Source organism: Melitaea cinxia, chromosome 8 (genome assembly GCF_905220565.1).
Source record: "Melitaea cinxia chromosome 8, ilMelCinx1.1, whole genome shotgun sequence".
NCBI lineage: Eukaryota > Metazoa > Arthropoda > Insecta > Lepidoptera > Nymphalidae > Melitaea > Melitaea cinxia.
In genome coordinates this window covers 10,135,418-10,161,350 of record NC_059401.1, presented here as the reverse complement: position 1 = coordinate 10,161,350, position 25,933 = coordinate 10,135,418, and the positions used below count along the sequence as shown (strand labels likewise).

The 25,933-nt window shown below is 34.2% G+C and overlaps 1 protein-coding gene across 1 annotated transcript; it reads left to right on the top strand.

The window, feature by feature from the left end:
• The first annotated feature begins 9,029 nt into the window (after positions 1-9,029).
• On the top strand, positions 9,030-14,666 carry LOC123655618 (tetraspanin-13). The gene is made up of 6 exons (XM_045591381.1): positions 9,030-9,174; positions 9,246-9,413; positions 9,854-9,952; positions 10,223-10,348; positions 11,030-11,161; positions 13,313-14,666. Exons 1-6 carry the CDS (start codon positions 9,115-9,117, stop codon positions 13,409-13,411), a joined length of 684 nt encoding a protein of 227 aa, XP_045447337.1. The 5' UTR covers positions 9,030-9,114; the 3' UTR covers positions 13,412-14,666.
• The last annotated feature ends 11,267 nt before the right edge of the window (positions 14,667-25,933 follow it).

Below are 25,933 nucleotides of genomic sequence, written 5' to 3'. Positions count from 1 at the left end.
TTGGTGCAGCGCTCGGGCAGCTTAAAAACGGAAGGGCCCCGGGGGATGACGGAGTTACCACTGAACTCCTTAAAGCCGCAGGGCGACCTGTCCTGAAAGCCTTGGCAAGACTATTTAACGCCGTCATCCACCGAGGTACCACGCCGGAGGCGTGGTCCAGGAGTGTGGTGGTGCTGTTCTTTAAGAGAGGCGATAAGTCTCTGTTAAAGAATTACAGACCGATCTCACTTCTGAGCCACGTCTATAAGCTGTTTTCGAGGGTTGTTACGAATCGTCTCGCCAGAAGACTCGACGAATTCCAACCACCAGAGCAGGCTGGGTTTCGAAATGGCTACAGCACCGTGGACCACATCCATACTGTTCGGCAGATTATCCAAAAGACGGAAGAATATAATCAACCGCTGTGTATGGCATTTGTGGACTACGAGAAAGCCTTTGACTCCGTCGAGACCTGGGCTGTCCTGGACTCTCTGCAGAGATGTCATATCGACTGGCGATATATCGAGGTACTAAAATCTATGTACGACGCGGCGACAATGACCGTTCATGTCAATGACCAAAGAACAAGACCTATTTCCCTCCGGCGCGGGGTAAGACAGGGGGATGTAATATCACCGAAACTGTTTACCACTGCGCTAGAGGATGTTTTTAAGACCTTGGATTGGGGGGAACGGGGCATCAACGTCAACGGTGAATTCATCTCTCACCTTCGTTTCGCCGACGATATTGTCATCTTTGCGGAGACGCTGGATGAGTTAGGCCAAATGCTGGCCGGCCTAAACGAGTCCTCCCGACGTGTCGGTCTCTGTATGAACTTGGATAAGACGAAAGTTATGTTTAACAACCAAGTCATACCGATACCGGTATCGGTCGATGGTACCCTTCTCGAAGTTGTTCAGGATTATATTTACCTAGGCCATACTATCCAACTAGGCCGCAACAACTTCGAGAAGGAGGCCGATAGGAGGATTCGGTTGGGCTGGGCGGCGTTTGGCAGACTCCGTCGAGTCTTCACTTCGAAGATTCCGCAATGCTTGAAGACAAAAGTTTTCGAGCAATGCGTCCTGCCTGTGTTAACATACGGAGCCGAGACGTGGACACTGACCAAGGGACTGGTCCACAAGTTTAAAGTCGCTCAACGTGCAATGGAACGGGCTATGCTTGGGGTCTCTCTCAAAGACAGGATTAGAAATGAGACTATCCGCGAGAGAACGAAGGTAACCGACATAGCCCACAGAATTAGCAAGTTGAAGTGGCAGTGGGCTGGTCATCTGTGTCGCAGGACCGATGGTCGTTGGAGTAGACGGGTCCTAGAGTGGAGACCGCGTCTTGGCAAACGCAGTGTGGGACGTCCTCCGGCCCGTTGGACCGACGATCTACGTAAAATTGCCGGTGTAGGCTGGATGAGGATTGCGGAAGACCGGGATGTGTGGCGCGAACTTGGGGAGGCCTATGTCCAGCAGTGGACTGCGATAGGCTGAAGTGAGTGATATTTTATTTAAAGCTTGGGTTAAGTTAGGAAAAAACTATCCAAATAATAAAAAAAAAAAAAAATGACAGGATTTTTTCATGTATTTTTTTACTGTGTTTGTTACATTTTGTTAAGCTTTGGTTCAAATCCTGACTAATGTTACTGAATTTCATTGCTAAAATCGCTTCAGCCTATTATAATACTCACCGGTGCCAGTACTCGAACGCGACGGAGTCCGGCTCTACTGGGACCTGCCTACCGCCACAGACAGGATGATACTGGCGAATAAGCCTGATATCGTGGTGATGGACAGGGCACGGTCGAGGGTATTTTTAGTGGACATCACCGTCCCGCATGACGGGAACCTCGTGAAATCCGAGACTGAGAAAAAACGTAAATATCTGGATCTGGCGCACGAGATTGTCGACATGTGGGGTGTGGGGTCCGCTGAAATAATCCCTATCATAATATCTGCCAACGGTTTGATCCCGGTTAGACTCGCTCACCATCTGAGGCAACTGGGGATCCGGGACGGTTCGCTGGCAGCCAGGATGCAGAAGGCGGTGTTACTTGACTCGGCTAGGATTGTCCGCCGGTTTCTCAGCCTACAGCCCTAACCCCCGGCCGTTTGATCTCTCTGCCGGGGCGTATTCCTCCACCCGCTTATATTTATATATGTAAGTATAAGTAAATCTACTATATTATTTATATAAGTATTTATTATAATACATGTATCTATTGTATATGGAGCGGTGGAGTGGAGTCCGGTCACATAATAATAATTTACTTTATTGCGCATTTAAATAAAGAACAAAATTTACATTATAAGCAATAATAGTAACAAATTGTACAACCAGGCGATCTTATTTCTAAAAAGCAATCTCTTTCAGACAACCTGATAATGAAAGGGATATTGCTTTCAGATGGGCAGGTGGTATATAAATAAGTAAAAGAAAAAAAATAGAATATAAACAATTATATACTCGTATACATATACACTATACACATACGTACGCAATAAAAAATAAATAAAATATAAACATTTACAAACACAATATATAAATACAGTAATCGTATAATATATAGCTTCATGGCAAATTTAATGATCTTTTATAAATTGAATAGAGTGAGTTAAAAATAATTTATAGACTAAGGTAAAATGCTTTCAAATGCTTCTTAAATAGAAACAAATTTTAAGCTCGTCTTATGGGCACAGGTAAGTCGTTCCATAGCAAAACAGCTTCCACAGCAAAAGAGATTTATAAAAGTTTGTTCTGTAAAGAGCTATTCGCAGCTTAAGTTTTTCTGATGAACTTAAAATTTCACTTTGTGAACCAAGGAATTCGAACTTATCCTTTAGGTAAACGTGTTGATGGATGAAATAGAACACAGTACAGAAGAGACAAATATGAGAATTCCGGCGAAGACGAATGGGTAACCAGTTGAGATTTTTACGAAATTCTGATATGTGGTCATATTCACGCAAGCCAAATATGAACCGAATCGCAACATTTTGAAGTCGCTCAAGTTTATTTAATTGATTTTCAGTGAGGTTAAGATAGCATACGTCAGTGTAATCCAAAATCGAAAGCATGAATGTAAATTCGCAATAATATCAGTGACTATATTAAACAACAAAATAAATTCGAGGTGGGGTACTACAAGCAACTGCTTAAAGAAGAGTTTCCGAGTAAACTATTAGAAAATCCCATTGTGTGCCTGTGATATACGGTCCCATTCCAGAAATAAGGGTTGCCTAGGTCCTGATAAAATACATGAAGATCTTTGGTAAATGTTGCGACCAGTTGCCATACACTGGCTGACAAAACTTTTCAATGCTATTCTGATCAACAACGAAATCCCGGAATCCTGGCGACGTAGTTTTATTTTGTCTTTCTATAACAACAAGGGAGGTGTTGGCATCTCACACGCTAAAAATTTGGGAGCGCATCTTAAACAACCGTCTCGGTCATCTATATATCCTTATCAGAAAATCAATATGGTTTCACACCACTAGTGCAATACAAGCTCATAGAGTCCTTATGGATAAGAACAGGATCAGCATCGGAGATCTTCACATGGTTTTCATAGATCTTGAGAAGGCGTTTGATAGAATACCACGCAGTATAGCCTGGCAAGCTATAAAGGCGCAAGGAATAAAAGAATATAACATCAATCTGGTAAGCAAGACGTCTAGTTGTAATCAGTGAAGTATTTGAAGTCATAGTTAGATTACATTAAGGCTCGGCACGAAGTCCACACACACACACTTCAGCCTATCGCAGTCCACTGCTGGACATAGGCCGCCCCAAGTTCGCGCCAGACATCCCGGTCTTCCGCAATCCTCATCCAGCCTATACCGGCAATCTTACGTAGATCGTCGGTCCAACGGGCCGGAGGACGTCCCACACTGCGTTTGCCAAGACGCGGTCTCCACTCTAGGACCCATCTAATCCAACGGCCACGAAATCCGCTTTTGCCTAATATAGCCATGGACTGTTTTACTGAACATGTTCAGGCTGCTCTTCCCTGGTGTATACAGTGTGCCGACAACATCGTGTTGGTCGACAAATGCACAGAAACTATCCAAAATACCCGTCATGACCGAAAGCAAGCACTAGAGGAAAATGTTCTACTCATTAGCAGAAGCAAAGCTAAAAATATCTACATTGTTAATCGAGATATATAGCAATTTTTTTTAACATTACGAGAGATCCGATTTTGGTGGTTACCAAGTGCACAAAAGTAATGCTGGATGACCGGATACTTAAGACAGCCAAATCCAATCAAGAGTATCGATAGTTCACACTATCGATAGTTTAATAAACGACGATAGTATTGCCTTCTAATAATCAATTACATAGCTTAGTATGTATTTCATAAAAATATTAAATATATTATACGTAATAATCCTAAACTTATTATTAAAAAACGTATTTATCCAAATAAAATTAAAAATTGACACAGGGCAACACTTAGCCCTGTCAGATTATAATTTTTCGTTGTACCCACTTTTTGTAAATTTAAAGAAGTTTAGTAAAGTTAAAAAATGGAGAAAAGAAAGTCTCTGATGTGGATAAATTTTCGAAAGGATTTGGGAAACGATACTATCGGTGGTTATTATACTATCGATGGTGTAATGCTATTGATAGTTTCTAAAACTATCGATAGTATTGATAGTTATTTTATTTTGATCAACGATACTATCAGTAGTGTCGATAGTATTATTTTAAAAAAACAATACTATCGATGCTATTGATAGTATTATAATGTGATAGTATCGATCCTATCGATACTATTACTTTTAATCAATAGTATTCGTTTATTTGTTATATCGATAGTACTATCGATATTGTTACTAGGTTTCGAGGTCACCTACCGATAGTGAAATTATCGATAGTTAGGCAACTCTACTTGGAGGGCTGGCAACTGCCAAAATTCACATGGATTATTAAGGTTCCGGCTTGCGGGAAGACGACATATACCATCGACAACTTCGATAAGAATGTAAAAATAGTAGCCACAACAACGGTCGAAGCTGCCAAGAACTTAAAAGAAATACATTAGATTGGCACATTCTTACTTTTTCAAAGTTGTAATTATAAGTATTTCTAATAACTGACACGCGCGACCGGACTCCTTCAGCTCGCCTTGTATGGCAGAGTCACCATGTAAGGTGGAGAGGTCTAGTCTAGTTATTTATTAATCAAATTCACTGTCGCCTAATTATTATTAAAATGTATTTCTCTAAAGGTAAATGTATAGATTATTATGTATACATACATCACAATCGATTTAGCTTATTGTTTAAGAACACTTAATACAAAATATAGTGTGAACTTGTAAAATAAATATGCCGTACGAAGTACGACTAGCACGAATCATCATTTTCCGATTTTTTTTTTATTACATACACACGGTCGTCTGTTCCTATGATAAGCAACTTAATGCTTGCGTTACAGGTAACACCCGACTGTTATAACTATTTTAATTGTGCTTCTAAATAGTCAAAAGCAGGAAATAATAAAATTTATAATTGTTGTGACAATATTTTAATACACTTTTGTAAATAAGATTTAGAACTAAGTTTTTGGTTGGGTGTGTTTACAATAGGTTTCATTTTTAGGATTTATTGACTTTTTAATGGCTTTTAGCTTTCTTTCTACCTCATAGGTACTCTCAACTCTCGTAAAAAAGTAAAAAGCATTCAATGGTGTTAGTATAGCTTATAGTTATAGACTCCTCAAAACAATCGTTTTATTACTAATCTAATATTATTTTAGGAGTTGGGACTTGGGATATCACATACAGCTATAGACGTACCGTTGGTGCAACCGTCACAGCACTGGTTTGGGGCTGTTGCGCTGGCGGTTGCGGGTTCGATCCCCACACAATATGACAAATATATATATCCGCCAACCCGCATTGGAGCAGCGTGGTAAATTAAACTCGGGGAAAGAGGCTTTTGCCCAGCTGTGGGATATTACAGGCTGAAGCGTATACAGTTTTTTAGTGTGTTAAACTTTATAAATTTTATTTTGAAATTTAGTATGTTTGAATGACTAGTGAGTTGAATAACCTCGAGGTTATTCAACTCACTAGTCATAGATCAGTAGATTAAGCAGAGAAGAATCGGCTAGAAAGACCGTAATTACTCTTTTGAAAATATATGAACTGTGCATAGAATATTACGCTTTATGTATTATTTTTTTAATAAAATTTTTAAATTTGTGACGAGATAATTCCAAAATTGTTTAGGGAATTTTATTATACGCGAATACCATAACCCAGAAAGGAAACGTTTACTTTGCGCAGTCGGAAACTTGGGAGTTACAATTTTGTTATTCCTTCTCGTGTTTACACTGTGATTATTACTGTTTATTTTAAAACAATGAATATTCTGGTGAATATACATAATCTTTATCTATAATCTATATCTATAATCTATCTATAATATATATAAAAGCGAAAGGTCATTCATCACGAAATCTCCGAAACTATAACACCTACAAACTTGAAATTTGGCAGGTAGGCTTCTTATAAGACTTAAGCATCCGCTAAGAACGGATTTTATGAAATTCGACCCCTAAGGGTGTAAAACGGGGGTTAGAAGTTTGTATGAAAGTCCTATGTTTTTGAAATAAGAGACTTGAAATTTAAAATGTATGCTCTATAGATAGTGAGAAGGTGTCCAAATAATATATCTTTAGAAAGCAACTCTCTTTTGGGGTTAAAACGGGGGATGGTAGATTGACTCCCTAATCACGAAATCTCCAAAACTATAACAGCTACAAACTTGAAATTTGGCAAATGTGTTCCTTATAAGGCGTAAACATCCACTGAGAACGGATTTTACGAAACTCGACCCCTAAGGGGGTAAAATAGGGGTTGGAAGTTTGTATGAAAGTCCCATGTTTTTGAAGTAAGAGACTTGAAATTTAAAATGTATGCTCTATAGATGGTAACAAGGTGTCCCAATAATGTATCTTTAGAAATCAACTCCCTTTTGGGGTTAAAACGGGGGATGTTAGGTTGACTCACTCACCACGAAATATCCGAAACTATAACAGCTATTAACTTGAAATTTGGCAAATGTGTTCCTTATAAGGCGTAAACATCCACTGAGAACGGATTTTACGAAACTCGACCCCTAAGGGAATAAAACGGGGGTTGGAAGTTTGTATAAAAGTCCCATGTTTTTGAAGTAAGAGATTTGAAAATTAAAATGTATGCTCTACATATAGTGAGAAGGTGTTCAAATAATGTATCTTTAGAAATCAACTCTCTTTTGGGATTAAAACGGGGGATGGTAGGTTGACTCCCTCATCACGAAATCTCCGAAACTATAATAGCTATTAACTTGAAATTTTAGCAAATATGTTCCTTATAGGGCGTAAACATCCGCTGAGAACGGATTTTACGAAACTCGACCCTTAAGGGGATAAAACGGAGGTTGGAAGTTTGTATGACAGTCCTATATTATTAAGGTAAGAGATTTGAAATTTAAAATGTATGCTCTATAGATGGTGAGGAAGTGTCCAAATAATACATCGTAATCTATCTATCTATATATATATATATATATATATATATAAGAGATATATATATATATATATATATATAAGAGAGAAAGGTCACTGACTCACTCATCACGAGAACTCAAAAACCGCTGGATGGTCCATCCATCCAAGATGGAAAAAGATGAAATTTGGCAAGGAGGTAGATTATAGTTAGTAGACGTCCGCTAAGAACGGATTTTGCGATATTCCACCGTTAAGGGGGTTTAATTGGGGTTGATAGTTTGTATGAAACATATACAGCAGCTATAAGTTCGCCTGAAAGGCTATTTATACTGCAGCCTGAAAATAAAACTAAAAATGTGGTGTATAAAAAGGTTTTATAAAAATAACTACTAAATTATACTAAATTGTGCCTTTTAAAAAGTTACTTAGTGTGATAAGCATTTCAAGTGACTGAAATAAAAAAAAAATTGCGTTAAGCATCTTAATAGTAATGCATATCTTCATAACCACGCGGACGTAGTCGCGGGCGACGATTAGTGTGTTAAAAAACAAAGTCCCCAAAAGTGTATGTGATCGATTCGCTCAAAATCTACTGAACGGATTTTCATGCGGTTTCATCAATAAAGAGAGGGTTTCAAGAGGAAGGTTTACAGAACAGCTAAGCCGATTTTGATGAAAGTTTCACTGGAATGTTCCTGGGAAAACTTTGTGACACACTGATTTCAACGCGGGCGAAGCCGCGGGCACAGCTAGTCTTAATATATATAAATCTCGTGTCACAATATTTGTCCTCAATGGACTTCTAAACTACTTAACCGATTTTAGTCAAATTTGCACACCGTGTGCAGTTTGATCCAACTTAAAAGATAGGCTATATTTTATTTTGATATATTATGTTATTATTATATTTCAGAAAAAAATAAGGTGATACGAAGTTCGCCAGGTCAGCTAGTATTCTTATAAATATATTGCGAAGCAATTGTTAAATGCATGCGAATAGACATTTTTTTGCAAAATAAATACTTTTTTATATTTGGCTACTGAACGCTTATTAAATAGTAAATACTAGATGTATTCAGTTTAGATTAATATCGAATTATCGATTAAGTCTAAAGCTGTGATATTGCTATTTTTGCTATACTTTTGAAAGTTATCCCTTATAGTATAGTTAGTATATTCAGTTGGTTCATCTGTGTTTATTTGCAACACATTGCCAACTAAACATAGCTGCACCATGGTCATAGAGTAGAATACCATGGCAATGATATAATAAATCTATAATATATATTTTTCACCATAATGCCATAATGCACCATGGCTGACGGCTGTTTGACAAATGACATATGTAATTTTTTGTGAAAACTGAAGTGTCAAACTAGAAATAATTAAAAGCTTTGATTAAAAGAGTGCGTTGAGAAAGAAAAGTAAAAGTATTGCACATTTTAAATTATTTTACATTATATATTTGCTGTTCAAAATTAATAAAAGGTTCTTTTTTTGTTCGTTCTGTTTACGCTAAGTTATCAGTCATTGGTGATTGGGATGTCTTAACCCCTGTTTATTAAAAAATAAACTATACAGACACAGCCATTGTGTTAATTTGTGTATTTTAACTTCAAAATGTGTGGAGGATTTACTTGTTCTAAGAATGCTTTGATTGCCTTAAATATTCTTTATGTGGTACGTATTATTTCTTTACGAAATATTTAATAACACTGTTCACATTTCTTATTTTTGTCATTAATCGGCAGGTGGTTGCTTCTATACTCATATCAGTGGCGGTGTATGGGCAAGCATCGTCACTGGTCACCAATTTGCCCATAGTGGGTGGTATCTTAGCATGTGGAGTGTTCCTCATCCTGATATCACTTCTGGGACTAGCTGGAGCAGTAAAGCATCATCAAGTTATGCTATTTTTTGTATCCTTTCTAAATGACAAGAAATACATTAAGTAGTTATAGTATTTTTATGCGTATGTTTATATATATATGTCTGTTTGTATGCATGTATCTATGTATGTATGTATTATGCTGTATATGTATGTATATTTGTACTCAATAGTTGATATTGTTCTAGGTGACACTAATTGTCACTTCTCTGTGTAAACTTCCCTACCGCTTCACTACGCTATGTCCTATATGCCTAAAGCTTGTCTGGAAGAGATCGCTTCTCTAGCGATAAGACCGCTTTTGTACACTGTTTTTTATTTGTAATATGTTATTGTTTTGATTGTTGTTGTGTACAACAAAGAGTATTGTATTTTATTGTACATTAACTAATTTAATGCCATTTAACATGAGTAGTATATTTTTATCAGTTACACTTATAGTAATAAAATAAATTCCTTAACATGACATAGTACATGGTTATTCTATTCCTGCTCTTCCTGGTGCAGTTCTCAGTGGCTTGTGCCTGTCTTGCCGTTAATTCTGATCAACAGGAGATGTTAGCTCAACAGGTAAACATATGTTTTTCTCTTAGTTTAATCTCTAGTCTTCAGCAAATTTTATTTTTATTGTGGATGAAGTGAAAAAAAAAGTTTATAATATTAAATCATTCTATTGATTGCATATTTTAAGAGATGGTGAAATTATATTATAGAAAAGAATTCTAAGTTGTTTCATACAGTTACTTAGATATGTTACTTTTAAAATTTGAAAAAAGCTGTTAAGAAGAAATTAAATATTCCTGATATTTATGGAGATAATAGTTTTTATTTATTAACTAGGGTTGGAACAAAGTGAATATGGACGTAAAGGAACAAGTTCAGGAAAGGTTCCAGTGCTGTGGTTTCCAAAGCAGAATAATGCCACCAAACACTACAGCTGATTATCCATCTTGCACTATAGTTGATGTAAGATACTTATTATAATTTACACAATTAATTAATTCATGAAAATAGATTATATTTCTTAAAGATATTTCTTTGTTATGTTTTCATAAAGTATATCTTTGTTTTTTGTTCTCTTTTGTGTTATCTTGCAGTGTAATTATCTATCTAATTTCAGTAAAGTTTATCTTTACTGCTGTGGCTTTATTTTACAATCTTACAATTCAGCCTGTGACATCTCACTGCAGGGCATATGCCTCTTTTTCCATCTATAAGAAGTATTCGAGCTTAATCCACCACACTGCTTCATTGTGTGTACATGTTTCATACAATGAATACCAATCCCTATCAGGTATTTATGATATTTATGGGGACCGATGGCTTAACATGCTCTCCAAGGCACAGTGGGGAGACCCACAAAGACAGACATCAAAACCAGGAAGAAATATTTGTATAAATACAATATTTAGGTGACTACTCACACCACTACACCAGAGTAGTTGCTTATTTGTCAGAATATAATATTTATTAGTCTCCTACCTGCTTATATAGGCTTTTTAATGTTAGAAAAAAAATTGAAATCATTCATGTACATCGTAGTCACAATCAAATGCTTTTACTTTTTAATATTAATATAGTAATGACATTAATTCAGTATTTACTTTACTACGTTGTTATACTTTATACTCAATCTTATGTTCACAGAGAATTTGTTGCAAGAACATGGACATATCACCCAATTGTCAGTGTCAGCCATGTATGGAGAAATTGAAGGAGACAATTGACTATGCCTTTAAGCTTTGTGGTGGTATTGGACTATTCTTCAGTTTTACTGAGGTACAAAAATAAATTCATTGCATAATTCTATAACAACTTGTTACCTCAATAATGTATAAAGTTCTTTTTATTATGAGATAAAATTATGAGATATGAAATAGGAAGATCAGTAATGATGTATTCTTCTCTTGTTATCACATGCATATTTATATCTAATCAAATAATCAGTTTGTTTAATAATAAAATTAGCACTATTTATAATGTAATCATAAATTGAACATCAAAAATAATTTTCTTAAAAATAAGCATTAAGGTTTTTATTCAAATTTCCATTCAACTTTTATAATATATCTTAAGAGGAAAGGATACCAGCTCTTTCTCCATACAAACATAGTCGACTGTTTCTTCCTTGGACAATGACACACTAGATCAAATATTTTTGTAACATATCACCTTTAACTGCCATGACTATTATACTCCTTAGTTCTTCTAACACCACAAATATGTGCATTTTTTATATATTATTCCACCTTATTTATGTATTTTTTCCAGATAACAAAATAATTCAAAATTAAAATTTTAAGTGCGCTTTTTATTTTTATATTAATTTTTACTTGACAATGGCAGAATGTCGCTAATGGCGATCGTATGCCAAAAATAAAAGAAGAAGAAGAAGAAGAACTGCCACGACCATGCCTCTATATCTTGGTTTTTATTATATTCTTATTATCATAGGGAGGGGGGGCCTTCAAAAACTAGAAATATTGCCTAATTTTTTATTGTCATTACTTATACATTGTCAGGCACTCATTAAAAAAAATACGCATATTTAAATAAAAACGAGAACAATAGGGGTATCGCTGAAGTTCTTTTTAAGTTACATAAAAAAAAAATTGACATGTTTTGGGGGGAAAAATAGTCGACTATGAAATGCTGTTTTGGTCAATAATTAAAAGTCTCTCAGGTACCCTTTCCTCTTAAGCTCTTAAAATATCCGGAGCAATGATTTCATAACAATAACAAATTACATTATTTATCTTAAACTGCATGTTTATGTAACCAATTATTAATAAAGGAGTTTTAATCTTAATATATATAAATTAGGCGTCACGTTGTTTGTCCGCGATGGACTCCTAAACAACTTGACCGATTTTAATCAAATTTGCACACCGTGTACAGTTTGATCCAACTTAAAAGATACGGTATAATTTCTTTCATAATTATATTTAAGAAAAAAAAATAAGGTGTTACGAAGTTCGCCAGGTCAGCTAGCTAATTATAAGACTAAATAATCGTATCCAATTTGATATAATGTAATGTAAACGTGATGGTGTGTTAATAACATGTTTATGCACTCTGTTGTGACTAACAAAACGGCGGTTACTTTACAGTTTTTGGGTGTGTGGTTGACGGTAAGGTATCGTAACCAAAAGGATCCACGAGCTAACCCAAGCGCATTTCTCTGAATGTTCTAAGGACTTAAAGATTTAAGGTGGTTTGGTTTGATGCCTGTATGTTTTTAAATAGCATGCATATATTAAAATAGCATGATTAATGATTATTCTGCTATGCCTTATTATTTTTTTTGCTCAATTTTTATTTCAATGCAAGCTAAGTTTTTGTTACGTTATTAATGTTAAATTGAAAAGTTTATGAAAATGATGTAATGTTAATTGACTTTCAATAATAATACATCGTTCTGTTATATGTTGCAATTATTTTTTCTACGCCAGTTTAAGTGCATGCTCTCATAATAAACGGTCGTTTTTGCACAAATCACTTTAATAGCTCTTGCTTATTTCATAACAACTTTTAAATTCGGCTTGCACTTTTTTAACTAACGTAACACTGCACGCGTAATTGTTTATTTAAGAATGTTTTTATTCTCTGTATTATTCCTAATTTATTATATCTAAATTAACATAATAATTGTAAATACTAGTTACGCCTTGCTTTGTTTATCATGTCATTCTTCTATCAAAGATGTTTTTTTTTTTATATTTAACAGTTTTCCTAATTTTACAGTTAAATTTTAAAGGCCAGTAACCTTTTACTATGAATATGATTTGAATATGCCTTTATTTTTTTTTATACTCATATTTTTCTTTATACTTCATATATTGTTGTCAAAGTTGGCAAATATGTATTACATTCCAATGAATGTACTAATGTAGTACTAATGTACTAATACATAATTTTTATAAATTCCAGCTGTTCGCAGTTTGGCTCGCGCGTCGTTACCGCAATCAACCCGACCCCAACTACAAAGAACCCCATGCTATATTTCCCAGAAGCAACTATTTATATTAAAACATATATCAACTCTAGAATTGTTTTATGTTTTATTAGTTTCTCTTAGTAAAATAGTCAAATTTGAAGAATTTATCATTTTTATGACGTTTTCTTAGGATACAGTAGGGATTGAATATTTGATGTAAATATCCTATAAAGATTCTAATGTGATTATATCTACAAAAGACATTGTTTCATAATATAAGATACGGCCTTGTTGTTATTTCGCGCTTGAAATTGCCTCGCGTAACTCTCGCGAAGGTTAAATATTTCTCTAGAAAGTTTTTGATGTACGTACTATATTTTTGCTCACTCAGTGCTAAATTTAAATATACGTGACTGTTTTTTTAGTTAATGGTCAATACATGAATGTTCATTGAATTGTTACAAACTGTCGAATATGAATCTGTCGCATCTAGGTTTTAAGTAGGTTTTTAAATTCATAATATACATAAGTATGCCTGCTATGAAATTTTACCGCGTCCGATGAACAAGACGAAATGTAAAACTGTACTTGACGTTATCTTATCTGTTTAGTCAATTGTCGCAAATTTTATTATTTATTTTAGGCCATATTATTCATATATACAAAAATAAAATTCATAACATGTATGATTTCGTAATTTATATTTTTGATGTATGATGACTTGGACTTTATGTAATTTTCTTTGAATTCAATAAATAAATGCGTTTTGTGTACGCGTAATCATGGTTCTGAATGTGTATATTTTTAATAAATTTAAAATAATATTAATTATATTTGAACTAGTCAATAATGTAATGATTTGAAACTTTAAATATACTCAGTCTCATACTATGATCTTACTAAAAAGTGATGTGTTTTATGTTCTACTTCGCTTTGTTAGTTAAGGTTATTGTTTACATACATTATTATTAAGACTTACCCATTCATTAGGATTATAGTTTTTTACATATCGTGATATAATTTAGAAGCAAAATATAACTTCATTCAATCAATCCCGTTTTATTTTAATAAATGTAAAAATCTTTAAAAATCATTGAATTTAAACACCTTAAACCTCCAATGGATTGTTTTATTCTGTATTTACTTATTTTGGATTTAGTTTGCACGTTAGTGTTGCTACTAATATGTATAAGCCTCTTCAGATGACTATTCTTTCCAGTGACTTATGCTGTTGTAGTAGTTTGTAAATCATATTTACAATTGGCATATATATAAAATATTTTATTCTTATGATTATTGTATCAAATATGTATACTTACTTCGAATAAAGTGTTATGCATTGCAAAATGTAGTATTTTTTTAGTAGTTTTTTTTTTAAAGTAGAAAATAATTTTTAAGAGGCTACACTACCTCAGCTTGAATTCAGATTTCACCCGTACTAAATACACAGGAGAATTGAGAGCGCTGGTTGTCATCGCGCGAATTATATCTATTTTCTCCCCACAAACATTATCAATAGTTATTTTTTTAAAAACGCAACATATAAAATGTTCTTCATACTTATTTCAATTACCATGCTTAATCTCAAGTCCATAACTTCTATATTTACTGAGATATTAAGGTTTTAATACAAAAATAGAGGTAACTTTGCAATTTTTTTGTATCGAGAAAATTTTATGGAATCGTGTTTTCGAAACATATGAAAGATACTTTATGTCCTGAACTTTAACATACATAAATTTCAAACTTAAATATTCAGTAGTTTGGAAGATATGGAAATCCTGGCGAGTGGAAAATAAGCAATTTGAGGTAGCATACACTCTTAATTACAAAGAGTTTATATTACAGTAGTAGAAGATCGAACAATCAATCATAATTAATTACTTCGAAATAAAATTATAATAAAATTTAAGATATTGAGAGAATAATTCAATTCACAGGTAAAAACGTAGGGCACATTTTACTATATTTTCATAACTTTTTACTACGTTTTTATAACTCTTCGCACATAGATTGTTGTAAGTAGAATATGTTACATTTAATACGAGCCCCGATGCAAAATAGTTCGTCTAGTATGGAAAGTAGTGCAAAGCGTAAAATATAAGTAAATATTGGTAAAATTATTAAGAACGTTTAATAAAAAGTAAACCACAATTTGAGTAGTTTATACATATAATTTTTTATGTTATTACATAACATAAAAAATTAAAAAAAAATATTTTAAAAAACAACGCAAAAGTATTCGTCTACCCTTGTCACTCACGCAAAATAGTTCGTCTACCACTTCGTTGTGTCGCCTTTGCTCTCAATGAGAGCTTTAATGCCGAAGAGGCATGGTTGCGACCAACGCTGCACACTCCACAGGCGTAATTGACTCCCAGACAGCCAAGAGTTTAGCCTTTAAGTCGCTCTTCAATCTTGATGGATTTTTACGGAGAAATTTTTTCATTTTCCACCATAGGGTTTCGATCGGCGACAAGTCCGGGCTGTTAGATGGCCATTCGATCGTAGGGATGCTTTTCGCCAGTAGCCAGTCTTTGTTGTCCTTGCAGTATGGCAGGAAGCACTATCCTGTTGAAAAGTGAAGGAATCTTGATGCTTGAGTGACGGAATAGAGGGCAGTCAATTCTCTTCCAAAAGGTTTTGATACCTTGCAGAATTGATAGAACCATCCACAAACTGCATACCACCAACACCTTGTGTAGACATGCAGCCCCATATCATAAGAGACGCCGGAAACTTCGCTTTGCGTTTGAGACAATCATTATGAAATGCCTCATTTTTGTTTCGAATCACGTCTTCCATTTCATCGCCGAGTATCATTTCAAATTTGAACTCGTCGCTCCAAATGATACAATGCCACTGATCGGAAGTCCAATTTAAATGATCACGAGCAAACTTCAACCTCTTTTTCTTTTGTACAGCAGTCAACAGTGGTTTCTCCTTAGCGGTGTAAAATCCGTAACCCATTCTTTTTAGGACTCTTTTGCAAGTATCAACTGAGACGTCTTTGTGAAGTACTTCCATTGCATCGTGAGTCCTCCAGCTCGAGCACGACGATTATTTTTGATAATTTTCTTCAGGATTCTGTTTTCTGCTGCACTTGTGATGCGTGGTCGACCAATTTTCTTCAAACAAGAAGTCGTTCAATTTTTTTTATAGTGCTGAATGATAGATAGGACAGTTGGACTGTAGACCTGGGAAGTATCAAGTCTTTAGATATTTGGTAACTTGATTTGCCAGCATCGACCCCACAAACTATTCGCTTACGAAGCTCTTCACACACGGGTTTGCCACGACCCATTGTTATTTGAAAACTAATGAAAAAAAACTGAAAATTTTCACTTGACAAATGACACAGAACTACTTTTACAAATTTAAATTATGCAACATAATTGTACAAAGAAGGAATAGTCACCGATAGACGAACTCAACGAACTCTTTTGCATCGATTAACAATTAGACGAATTATTTTGCTTATAACTTCTTCGAATTTAAAACAGATTAATGTATAAATTTAAAAAGCTAAAATAGTTTATTGGTTCATAATTAAAAAATGGAATAAGTAACGCGACATGCGATAGTAGAACAGCTTAATATTTTATATAGATATACAAAAATAATGAAGTTAGAATAAATCTCACCGAGAAAATTTCGCACTAGACGAACTATTTTGCATCGGGGCTCGTATATCAAGCACGGGGGTGCTTGCGTTTTTTACTCTGAATTGAATTATTCTCTTAACAACTTAAATTTTATTATAATGTTATTTTAAAGTAATTAATTATGATTAATTGTTAGATCTTTTACTACTATAATATAAACTCTTTGTAAATTTATTTTCTGCTTTTTAGTTCGATTAGCTATAAACGCGTGGTTTTTTAGTGCCCGAGCGAAAGTGTAAGTCCTAAACTGCAGGGATGCGCAGATCGCGCGCTAGCTTTATCTCTCTTACTTCTTTACATAGGATCTATGAAAGAATTTCTTAATCCTGGCGGTCCTAATAAGGATATTGGGAAACTATTATTGAATTATTGCATTGTCATCGGTCCTTGATATGTGTGCAAAGTTTCAAATTAATCAAACATTTGGAAATTGGTGAAAATTATGCTCATACATTCATTACATACATACATACATACAACTCAACTGTACTGTGTGGCTACGGTACTGTACTGTGTGGCTACGGTACTAAAGAATTTAGCCACCCCCTCTCTTCCCGTGGGTGTCGTAAGAGGCGACTAAGGGATAACACAGTTCCACTACCACATTGGAACTTAAAAAGCCGACCGGTGGCGGGATAACCATCCAACTGCTAGCTTTGAAATACACAGGCCGAAGACGGGCAGCAGCGTCTTCGGTGCGACAAAGCCAGCACTGCGGTCACCAACCCGCCTGCCCAGCGTGGTGACTATGGGCAAAACACACGAGTTCACGTTATTTTTGGCGTAAACTTGTGGAGGCCTATATCCAGCAGTGGATTGTATAGGCTGTAATGATGATGATGATGATGATACAACTCAAGCTAATAAAAGCGTGGTAAAAAAGTAAAAGTTGTTCCACTTTGGTGTCTCGGATGAGCTGAGCATAAAATAGTTTGTGGCCATCGATGCCATCGTATGAATTCGCAAAGTTAAATAATGTTTTAATTTATCCATTATGTTTGCACAGTGGTTTCTGCATATGCTTCAGCAGAATAATTTCTATATTTTGACGATGCCTATACTTGCTTTCTCGATTTAAAAGCAAGTCAGTATAATAGTTTGAGTGCCTACTGAATTTTTGTAATTACGGTTCATAATGAAATTGGCCTTGGCAGATATGGCCATCTGATTGATCTATTCAACTGAGGTAGGGCACAGCAGGAATTTCCTACTCAAAATACGGAGCAGCCCGACTGGGGTAGTACCTCGACCTTACAGAAGATCACAGCTAAATAATAATGTTTCCAAGCAGTATTGTGTCCCTGTTGGTGAGTAAGGTGACCAGAACTCCTATTCTCCTATTGGGGATTTGATCGGAAACGCGTTTGCGATACTTCTGGTGTTGCAGGCGTCTAACGTCTAACTATAAGCTACGGTAATCTCTTACCATCAGGTGAGCCGTACCTACGCTTGTTTGCCGATCTAGTGATATAAAAAAAATGGCCTTGTTTGAGATTTTTTTGCGATAATATCATGTGACTCCCAATTCCCTTTACTATGAAAGTTTGTAGTTTTAATTTTTATTATCTCAATAAACTACCCGAGTTTGATTTAAATCTAGCTTAAATAACTAAAACTACCTATATAGGTACTACCTATACTAGGTATAAGACCCACTTGAAACTTCCACGTAGATATGGACATATACCTACTCTCTATTTATTTTTTTAACGTGAGAAGGCTAAACCAATCATCTATACAAATAAATAAAATTGGAGTGTCTGTTTGTAATATTAAAATAACCGATTTTTACTAAATGCATATTGGATGTATACACGGTAGATACATATACCAAAATAACATTTCTTACAATTTTTGTCTGTCTGTCTGTCTGTTTGTTCCGGTTAATCTTTGAAACGGCTGGACCTATTTTCACGGGAATTTAACTGGCAAATAGCTGATGTAATAAGGAGTAACTTAGGCTACTTTTATTTTGGAAATTTATTTGTTTTATAACTGTGAACTGAACAATAAATTTGTTGTTAAATTACGCGCGGACGAAGACACGGGCACAGCTAGTATATATTAATATGCTAAGATTAAGATGCTTGCATCCCTTTTTCCGAAACGTTAGGTATGCTTTAAGGAAAAGGAAGGCTATTTTTTTCCTCAAATGAATGCGGGTGAAACTGTGGGGCCCAGCTAGCTATTATCTTCTTTTTTCACAAATTTTACCGGTAGATAGAGTAAGTCGTAAAAAGTAATGAACTTAATTTTTTTTCAACGAAACGGGTTTTTAATCTTAATTTTCAAAACTAATCTCGTATTTTTAGACAATCCCACCGAAGGGTATCATGACAGCCTATACAGTCCACTGCTGGACATAGGCCTCCACAAGTTTACGCCAAAAATAACGTGAACTCATGTGTTTTGCCCATAGTCACCACGCTGGGCAGGCGGGTTGGTGACCGCAGTACTGGCTTTGTCGCACCGAAGACGCTGCTGCCCGTCTTCGGCCTGTTTATTTCAAAGCCAGCAGTTGGAGCATCCCGCCATCACCGAAGGGTAAATTTTATTAAATCCGAAGCGAACAAAGTTGTAGGGTGCAGTTAGTCTTTATAACTATGAAACACCAAATTACGACATTTAGCAGTAAATAAATTATAGTTAAAAAAAAAACTGAAAAACCACGCTTTTATAGTTAATCGAACTAAAAGGTAGAAAATAATTTTTAATTACAAAGAGTTTATATTACGGTAGTAGAAGATCGAACAATAAATCATAATTAATTACTTCAAAATAAAATATAATAAAAGAATAATTCAATTCAGAGTAAATAATTGTGTTTGCAGGGAAAACGAAAAAAACGACTTTAATTATATCGACAAGTAATACAACGTAGGTAGACGAAAAAATTGTCAAGTAAATACGCATTATCAAAGATTACTCCAAAAGTTGTAATTAGATCTCGATGAAATTTAAATGTGACCACATGATAAACATCGGCTTTCGATTAAACTAAAAATCATCAAAATCGGTAGACCCAGTAAAAAGTTATGCGGATTTTTGAGAGTTTCCCTCGATTTCTCTATGATCCCATCATCAGATCCTGGTTTCCTTATCATGGTACTACACCAGGGATATTTCCTTTCCAACAAAAAAAGAATTATAAAAATCGGTTCATAAAAGACGAAGTTATCCCCGAACATACATAAAAATATACATATATAGTGCCTCGAAGAACACGTTAAGCCGTCGGTCCCGGTTGTTATCATAAATACCTGATAGCGATCGTTACTTATAAAAGGAACATATCCGGCAACCCGCAAAGGAGCAGCGTGGTGTATTAAGTTCCAATTCTTCTCATACATGGAGGATGAGGAATATGCCCAGCAGAGGCACTTTACAAGCTGAATGCCATAATATTCAGGTGTTTATGGTTAGCATTAAATCTCAACAGTTGTATAATTGTATATTTTAAGTAACTTTATATTTTGTGTGAACTATTAGTCTATAGTAGGAAGGTAAATATACGTATATTGTATATTTGGAAACTACACAAACCAATCGATAGAAGACAAATCTTTAGCTGTCGGCAAGCGAAACGTTACCTGAAGTTTTTTTCATTTAGTTTAAACGTAAAATATACAAACAATTTGCAACTTACAAAAACGCTCTATATTTTGTATGAAATAATGAGACTAGAGAACTACTTATCTTGTATTATTTTTGTTTATATAAATAAAAATAATTAACCGGATGATGTAAAAAGTCTACAGCAAAATTTATTTAGATAAAACAAAGATAATGTAGGTTCATTCTTTTGAAAGTTATGAAAATTATTGCATTATTTTATTTTTATTGTACTTATTAGTTATCTTCAAGCGTTGAACGACGGGCAGTGTTTCCTAATTTACCATTTCTTATAGATTTGGTATATTCTTTCATGTTACAAAATTTGGGTAAAAAGCTGGAAGCGCAACTGCGCAAGCTTTCACGCATCCGCGCCCTGCTAAGTCTGGTCCGAAAACGCTCCTTCTTCACATTCGCGCAGCAATTGCTACGTTAGCTGCACATCGATCCGCCTACACAACTTTGACACAGATAAAGCAATTATAACTATTTATAGTAGTGCTAGTGTGTGCCAATAACGATGTCCTTCGATAATGATGAACTACGTGACGAGTGAGTAATCCCATACAATTTGCTTTTCAAGTTTTAATGTGTGTAATCCTTGAGTCACGAAATGCATGCCAACCGATATAATTTGAACGTTTTGAAACTTACAAAAAATCAATAGAAAAAATTTCCCTACAAATAAAGATTATAAAAAGCGTTACGTAAACGAATTAAAAACTCTGTAGACAATGCTGTCAGGTTTATTGACAGAATTTAACAGTAGATACATGTGTTTATAAAAGAAATATACTCATATTCTTTAACATTTTATTTTATATTCGTATTTAAAATGTGTAAAATTTCATATTAAAACTATTGTTTGTTCTGTAAACAAATAAGCACGTTAAGGCATTGGAGAGTGAAAACTAGGTGAACTTGACTCGACCTCTTATAACCAGTAACCTAGTTTAATTGTAGACACTCATTTAATAGAGAAATAGGACAAAGTTAGCCGTTGCTTAAAAGGTATCTCGGTTTACTACTAATTTCGAAGTTCTTCTACCTTAGCAAAATTTCACGATTGTGTAGTGTAAAACAAAAGCACATTTTTATTCATTCTTATATTTAAAGCAGAAATGATTTCTAGGTAAACGAAGTTATGTAACAAAGCAAGCCTGTATCAAAATAGTAATTTTTTTAAGGAGTTTCTAGTATACGTCAGAAATGTACAAATTTCTTGACAAATTATTGTAAGTAAATGTAGGAGTAATATGTTCAACTGATCTTTTTCTTTTAATTCGAGGACTAGTTACTAAAATTATATAGAAATATACAGGTACAAAGGTCAAATTATATGTTTTATTGAAATATCTTATCGCTCCGTTGATTATCAGTACCTATATAAAATTTAGAAGCAGAATAAACCATAAGTTATCATTTAACTATTGATAAAATTATTTTTTATCATTACATATAATAAAAATATAAGTGGGAGTTCTCTGTACATGGAAGATATACGAATAATTTTTTTGTATATTTTTACAGGCGTGTGTGTTTAGAATTTTTGTCGTGCCTGTTTATCTATGCGTTTGTGCACGCTAATCTCAGAAACGGTTTAACCAATTCGGATACGGTTTTCATTGATTTATTTTGGCATTGGCATGCTTCATTTCATGTCTAGTTTATATTTTGTTTAAATCAAAAATATTACGATGATGTGAAGAATGATTGCCAATTTTTGTGCGTTTTTGGTGACAGCCTTGACAGAAGCTTGCACTCTGAATACGTTTTCTTATTTATGTATTTATTTATTTATTTATTTTATTGATTTAATGTTATTATTTATTTTATGTATTACATATATATCTCTTTAATTATTTACTATAAGTATATTATTGACTTTGACTGTTAAATATGAGTGAGCATCATTTGTGTGAGTCTAGTCAGGCTGTATGACTGTTATATTATTATATATTTCTTTTCTTTTTTTCTGGAATATTTTTATTGTTACTTCTGTTATTTTTTTCTCATTATTAAGTTCTTTTTTTCTTCTTTTTTTACGTGTCTATCTTTCGTTGATTTTTATTTTATATTCCCTTTTTTATTAAGCACATTATGTTCTTGTGGCGTTTGGCGTCTGAATTCGCCGATGCAGGCTCTGACGGAAGAGCAGCGCCTTAGCAGTAACAATTTGCTGCTAAGCAATGCTGAGGCAGAGACCTGGTTGGCCTTCTAACTTATTGTTTTATTAAAATTTTAAATGATTATGGCCAATAAAGAACTTTTCTTTCTTTCTTTCTTTCTTTCTTTCACTTTTAACTACGCATTATACAAAAACTATGATTCCTTTTTAGATCTTGTCATTTGTTCGGATATTAAACGTGTTGCCAAATTTGGCCAACACCCATCTCATGCCTTCTCTATATCGATTATCGACCTAGTCTATGTTTCTTATAAACTTAAAAACAACAATTTGGTTAATAAATAAATTAAACGTGTAACTTGTTTTTATTAACCACCTGAGTTCCCTACCTTATACTGAAATCCTAAGCCACTTTTTTAGAAACTTTCACCACTTTCTCAGAAATTTTAGGACAGTCTTCTATCCACTGGGTTTGTGTTTACGAGATGTAGTCTATTGATGCTCAATCAATCAAAGTCAATTTTCTTTGTTCCAATATCATTTCTCTATACAAAAAACATGCCACCTTTACGTTAAGTAAACATAAGAAGGCACGGGACAGCCCTCTGGATTAATTTGGACATAAGTGAAGCCATGGCTAAAAGGAATAGTGCATTTCGAAAATTTAAGTTGAATCAATCGGAAATTAAAAGGTTAATCTACATATATAGCTTCAATGAATAGATGTAATCAAAGGTACAGAAATCATTAACGTCGATTTATTTCTGAAAAAAAAAATAACTGCAGCTCCTCAACTACAGACACTTTAAAATCTTTAGGCATAGGCAAAGATTCCAACTGTTTTAACTGTAATAACAATATTTCTGTAAATGTTCGTGATCTTAATATTTACAGAAATTAACTGAACTTGATGACAACGCTAAACATGACACCTATTTTTGAGAAGTCCACATTTAGTTTCGTTTAACTAAGCCGATGTACGGAAACATGTTTTATCGATTAAATTGAAAGCATATGATTGTATATATAAAATTGATCGCACAACAATTGGAACGAAGTTCTTTACGGCAGGCTTGACATTTGGCTGGGCGACCGAACTGAAAAATTTGTGATACTAAAACCGTAAGAAAAATATATAACGGAAGTGACGTAATATCAGTCACACGACTCTATAATATGACGTTTGTAAAACTAAAATATTACTAGTAAACTTTTTTTTTAAATTATTTATGTAAATTTATACTGTCGACAAAAATAAATAAAGACATGTTTTTTATTTAGTTTGAATTATTATTATTATTTTGTTTGATTTACTTTAGTTTACGGTATTTGTTATTTTCTAAAATACTAAATTTCCTAAATTCTTTTATGTTTTTAATTAAAACCACCAACAAAATTAAAAAAATCAAGAACTAAGAAATATATATAAAATTCAACATTTTTTTTTTCAAATTGTGTTGCTTCTATGCTATCCGAAGGAACTTCGTTCCTACCTGGTGTCCCATGACACCACATAATTAGTATATATTTTGGAATTTATATTATTATTTTATATTTTTATATTATTATTTTGTATTTTTTTTACTTAAATGTATACATACATTCACACTCCCACATATACAGTTACATTGCATTCTCACACCTATATAATTATTTATATATAGGGTATAGGCCTCTTTCCCCATGTAGGACTTCTCCTAGAAGAGCTTAATCCACCACGCTGCTCCAATGCGGGTTGGCGGATATATTCCCTACTATGAGTAACGATCGCTATCAGGTGTACACGATAACAACCGGTACCGACGGCTCAACGTGCTCTCCGAGGCACGGTTGGGTAAGCCACAAACACTGCACAAAAACCCAGACCACGGCAAATATCTTTATGGCCAATACAAATGTTTGTCATTTTCGGGAATCGAACCCGCAACCGCCAGCGCAACAGCCACAAACCAGTGCTGTGACCGTTGCGCCAACGCGGCGTCCACCTACTGGGCATTTTACTTTATTTGTATATCAAACGCGCTTAACATCTAGCGACATAATTATCACGCTTGTAGATGGTTCATATCGCGATGGTTAAATGTTAAAAGTCACTAAAATAACCAACGCTTTAAAAATAATGCTACCGTCTTTAATTCCTATTAAATAAACTAGATGACATTGACAATATCCTACATCGGAATGGTAAAAAAAGGTGGTTGTGTAAGGATTGTCGTTTGGTTATTCGTTTGTGACAAAAACAAATCTCAAGGGCAGACGCTGCGTTGTGCGGGCGTGGACCTTAGCGTCAGCTGTTTCTCGCACGGCCAGGTCTATGGTGCTTGCACTCGTGTAAGTCAGCCAACCAACTTATTTGTCCATGTTCCGAATTAGTTTACGTTGAATGTCATCTATAAAGAAGCATTATAAAGTATTAACGATCCATAAAATTTTAATTGGAGGAATAATAAATACCACGCGGACGAAGTCGCGGGCGTATCTAGTAAAAAAATAATTATATAAATCTGTAATATAGTTCAAATAAATCGATATAGTACCTACATTTAGATTAAATTAAATGTGACACAGACGCAGATACGAGTGATGTTATAAGGGTTCCGTCTTATCATATGCTGACGTATGGAATTCTCAAAATGAAGAGACAAACAAAACTAATATCTCATACCGTGATATGTGATAGAAAATAATGTTCAAATAGTAATTTTGTATCTTTTTTTTAAGCATTTCTGAGTAGTACCTAGCAATACCGCATATTTTTTTTTTCTCATCTCGATAATATGAATAAGACGTTTTAATTTAGTCAAAAATAACCATCTCTAGACGTAAGAACATTTTTATTGGGCTTAAATCTAAATATTTATTTGTAAAATGTAAGTTTTATGTGTTCCAACCGTTGACAAATAATTGTAAAAAATCTAATAAACACCAAAAAATATATATATATTAAATTTTTACTATGTGTTCAAATAATTGTAAAAAAAAAAAATCAAGAAAAATAAAATTTGGAAAAAGAAAATACATTTTATTTTATATCTAACTGAAAGGGTTATTACGATTACTGTGTGCGTTTGTTTAGTAGCGATATAGTAATTTGCTTCTCTACTCAGCCGCAAGTTCAGCTGACTGTACGTTATTTGTCTTTGTGAAGCTGACCTAGCACTACGTTGTTACGTGTTATTATATAGGTTGTGAAAGCTATTTATTTGTGT

What these genes read in the sequence shown, in the direction of transcription:
- LOC123655618 (XM_045591381.1), top strand. Translation starts at nt 9,115, where the DNA reads ATGTGTGGAGGATTTACTTGTTCTAAGAATGCTTTGATTGCCTTAAAT. An exon ending in ATCAAGTTATGCTATTTTTT is followed by an intron (nt 9,414 to 9,853) that starts GTATCCTTTCTA and finishes AACATGACATAG; the next exon opens with TACATGGTTATTCTATTCCT. An exon ending in AGGAGATGTTAGCTCAACAG is followed by an intron (nt 9,953 to 10,222) that starts GTAAACATATGT and finishes TTTATTAACTAG; the next exon opens with GGTTGGAACAAAGTGAATAT.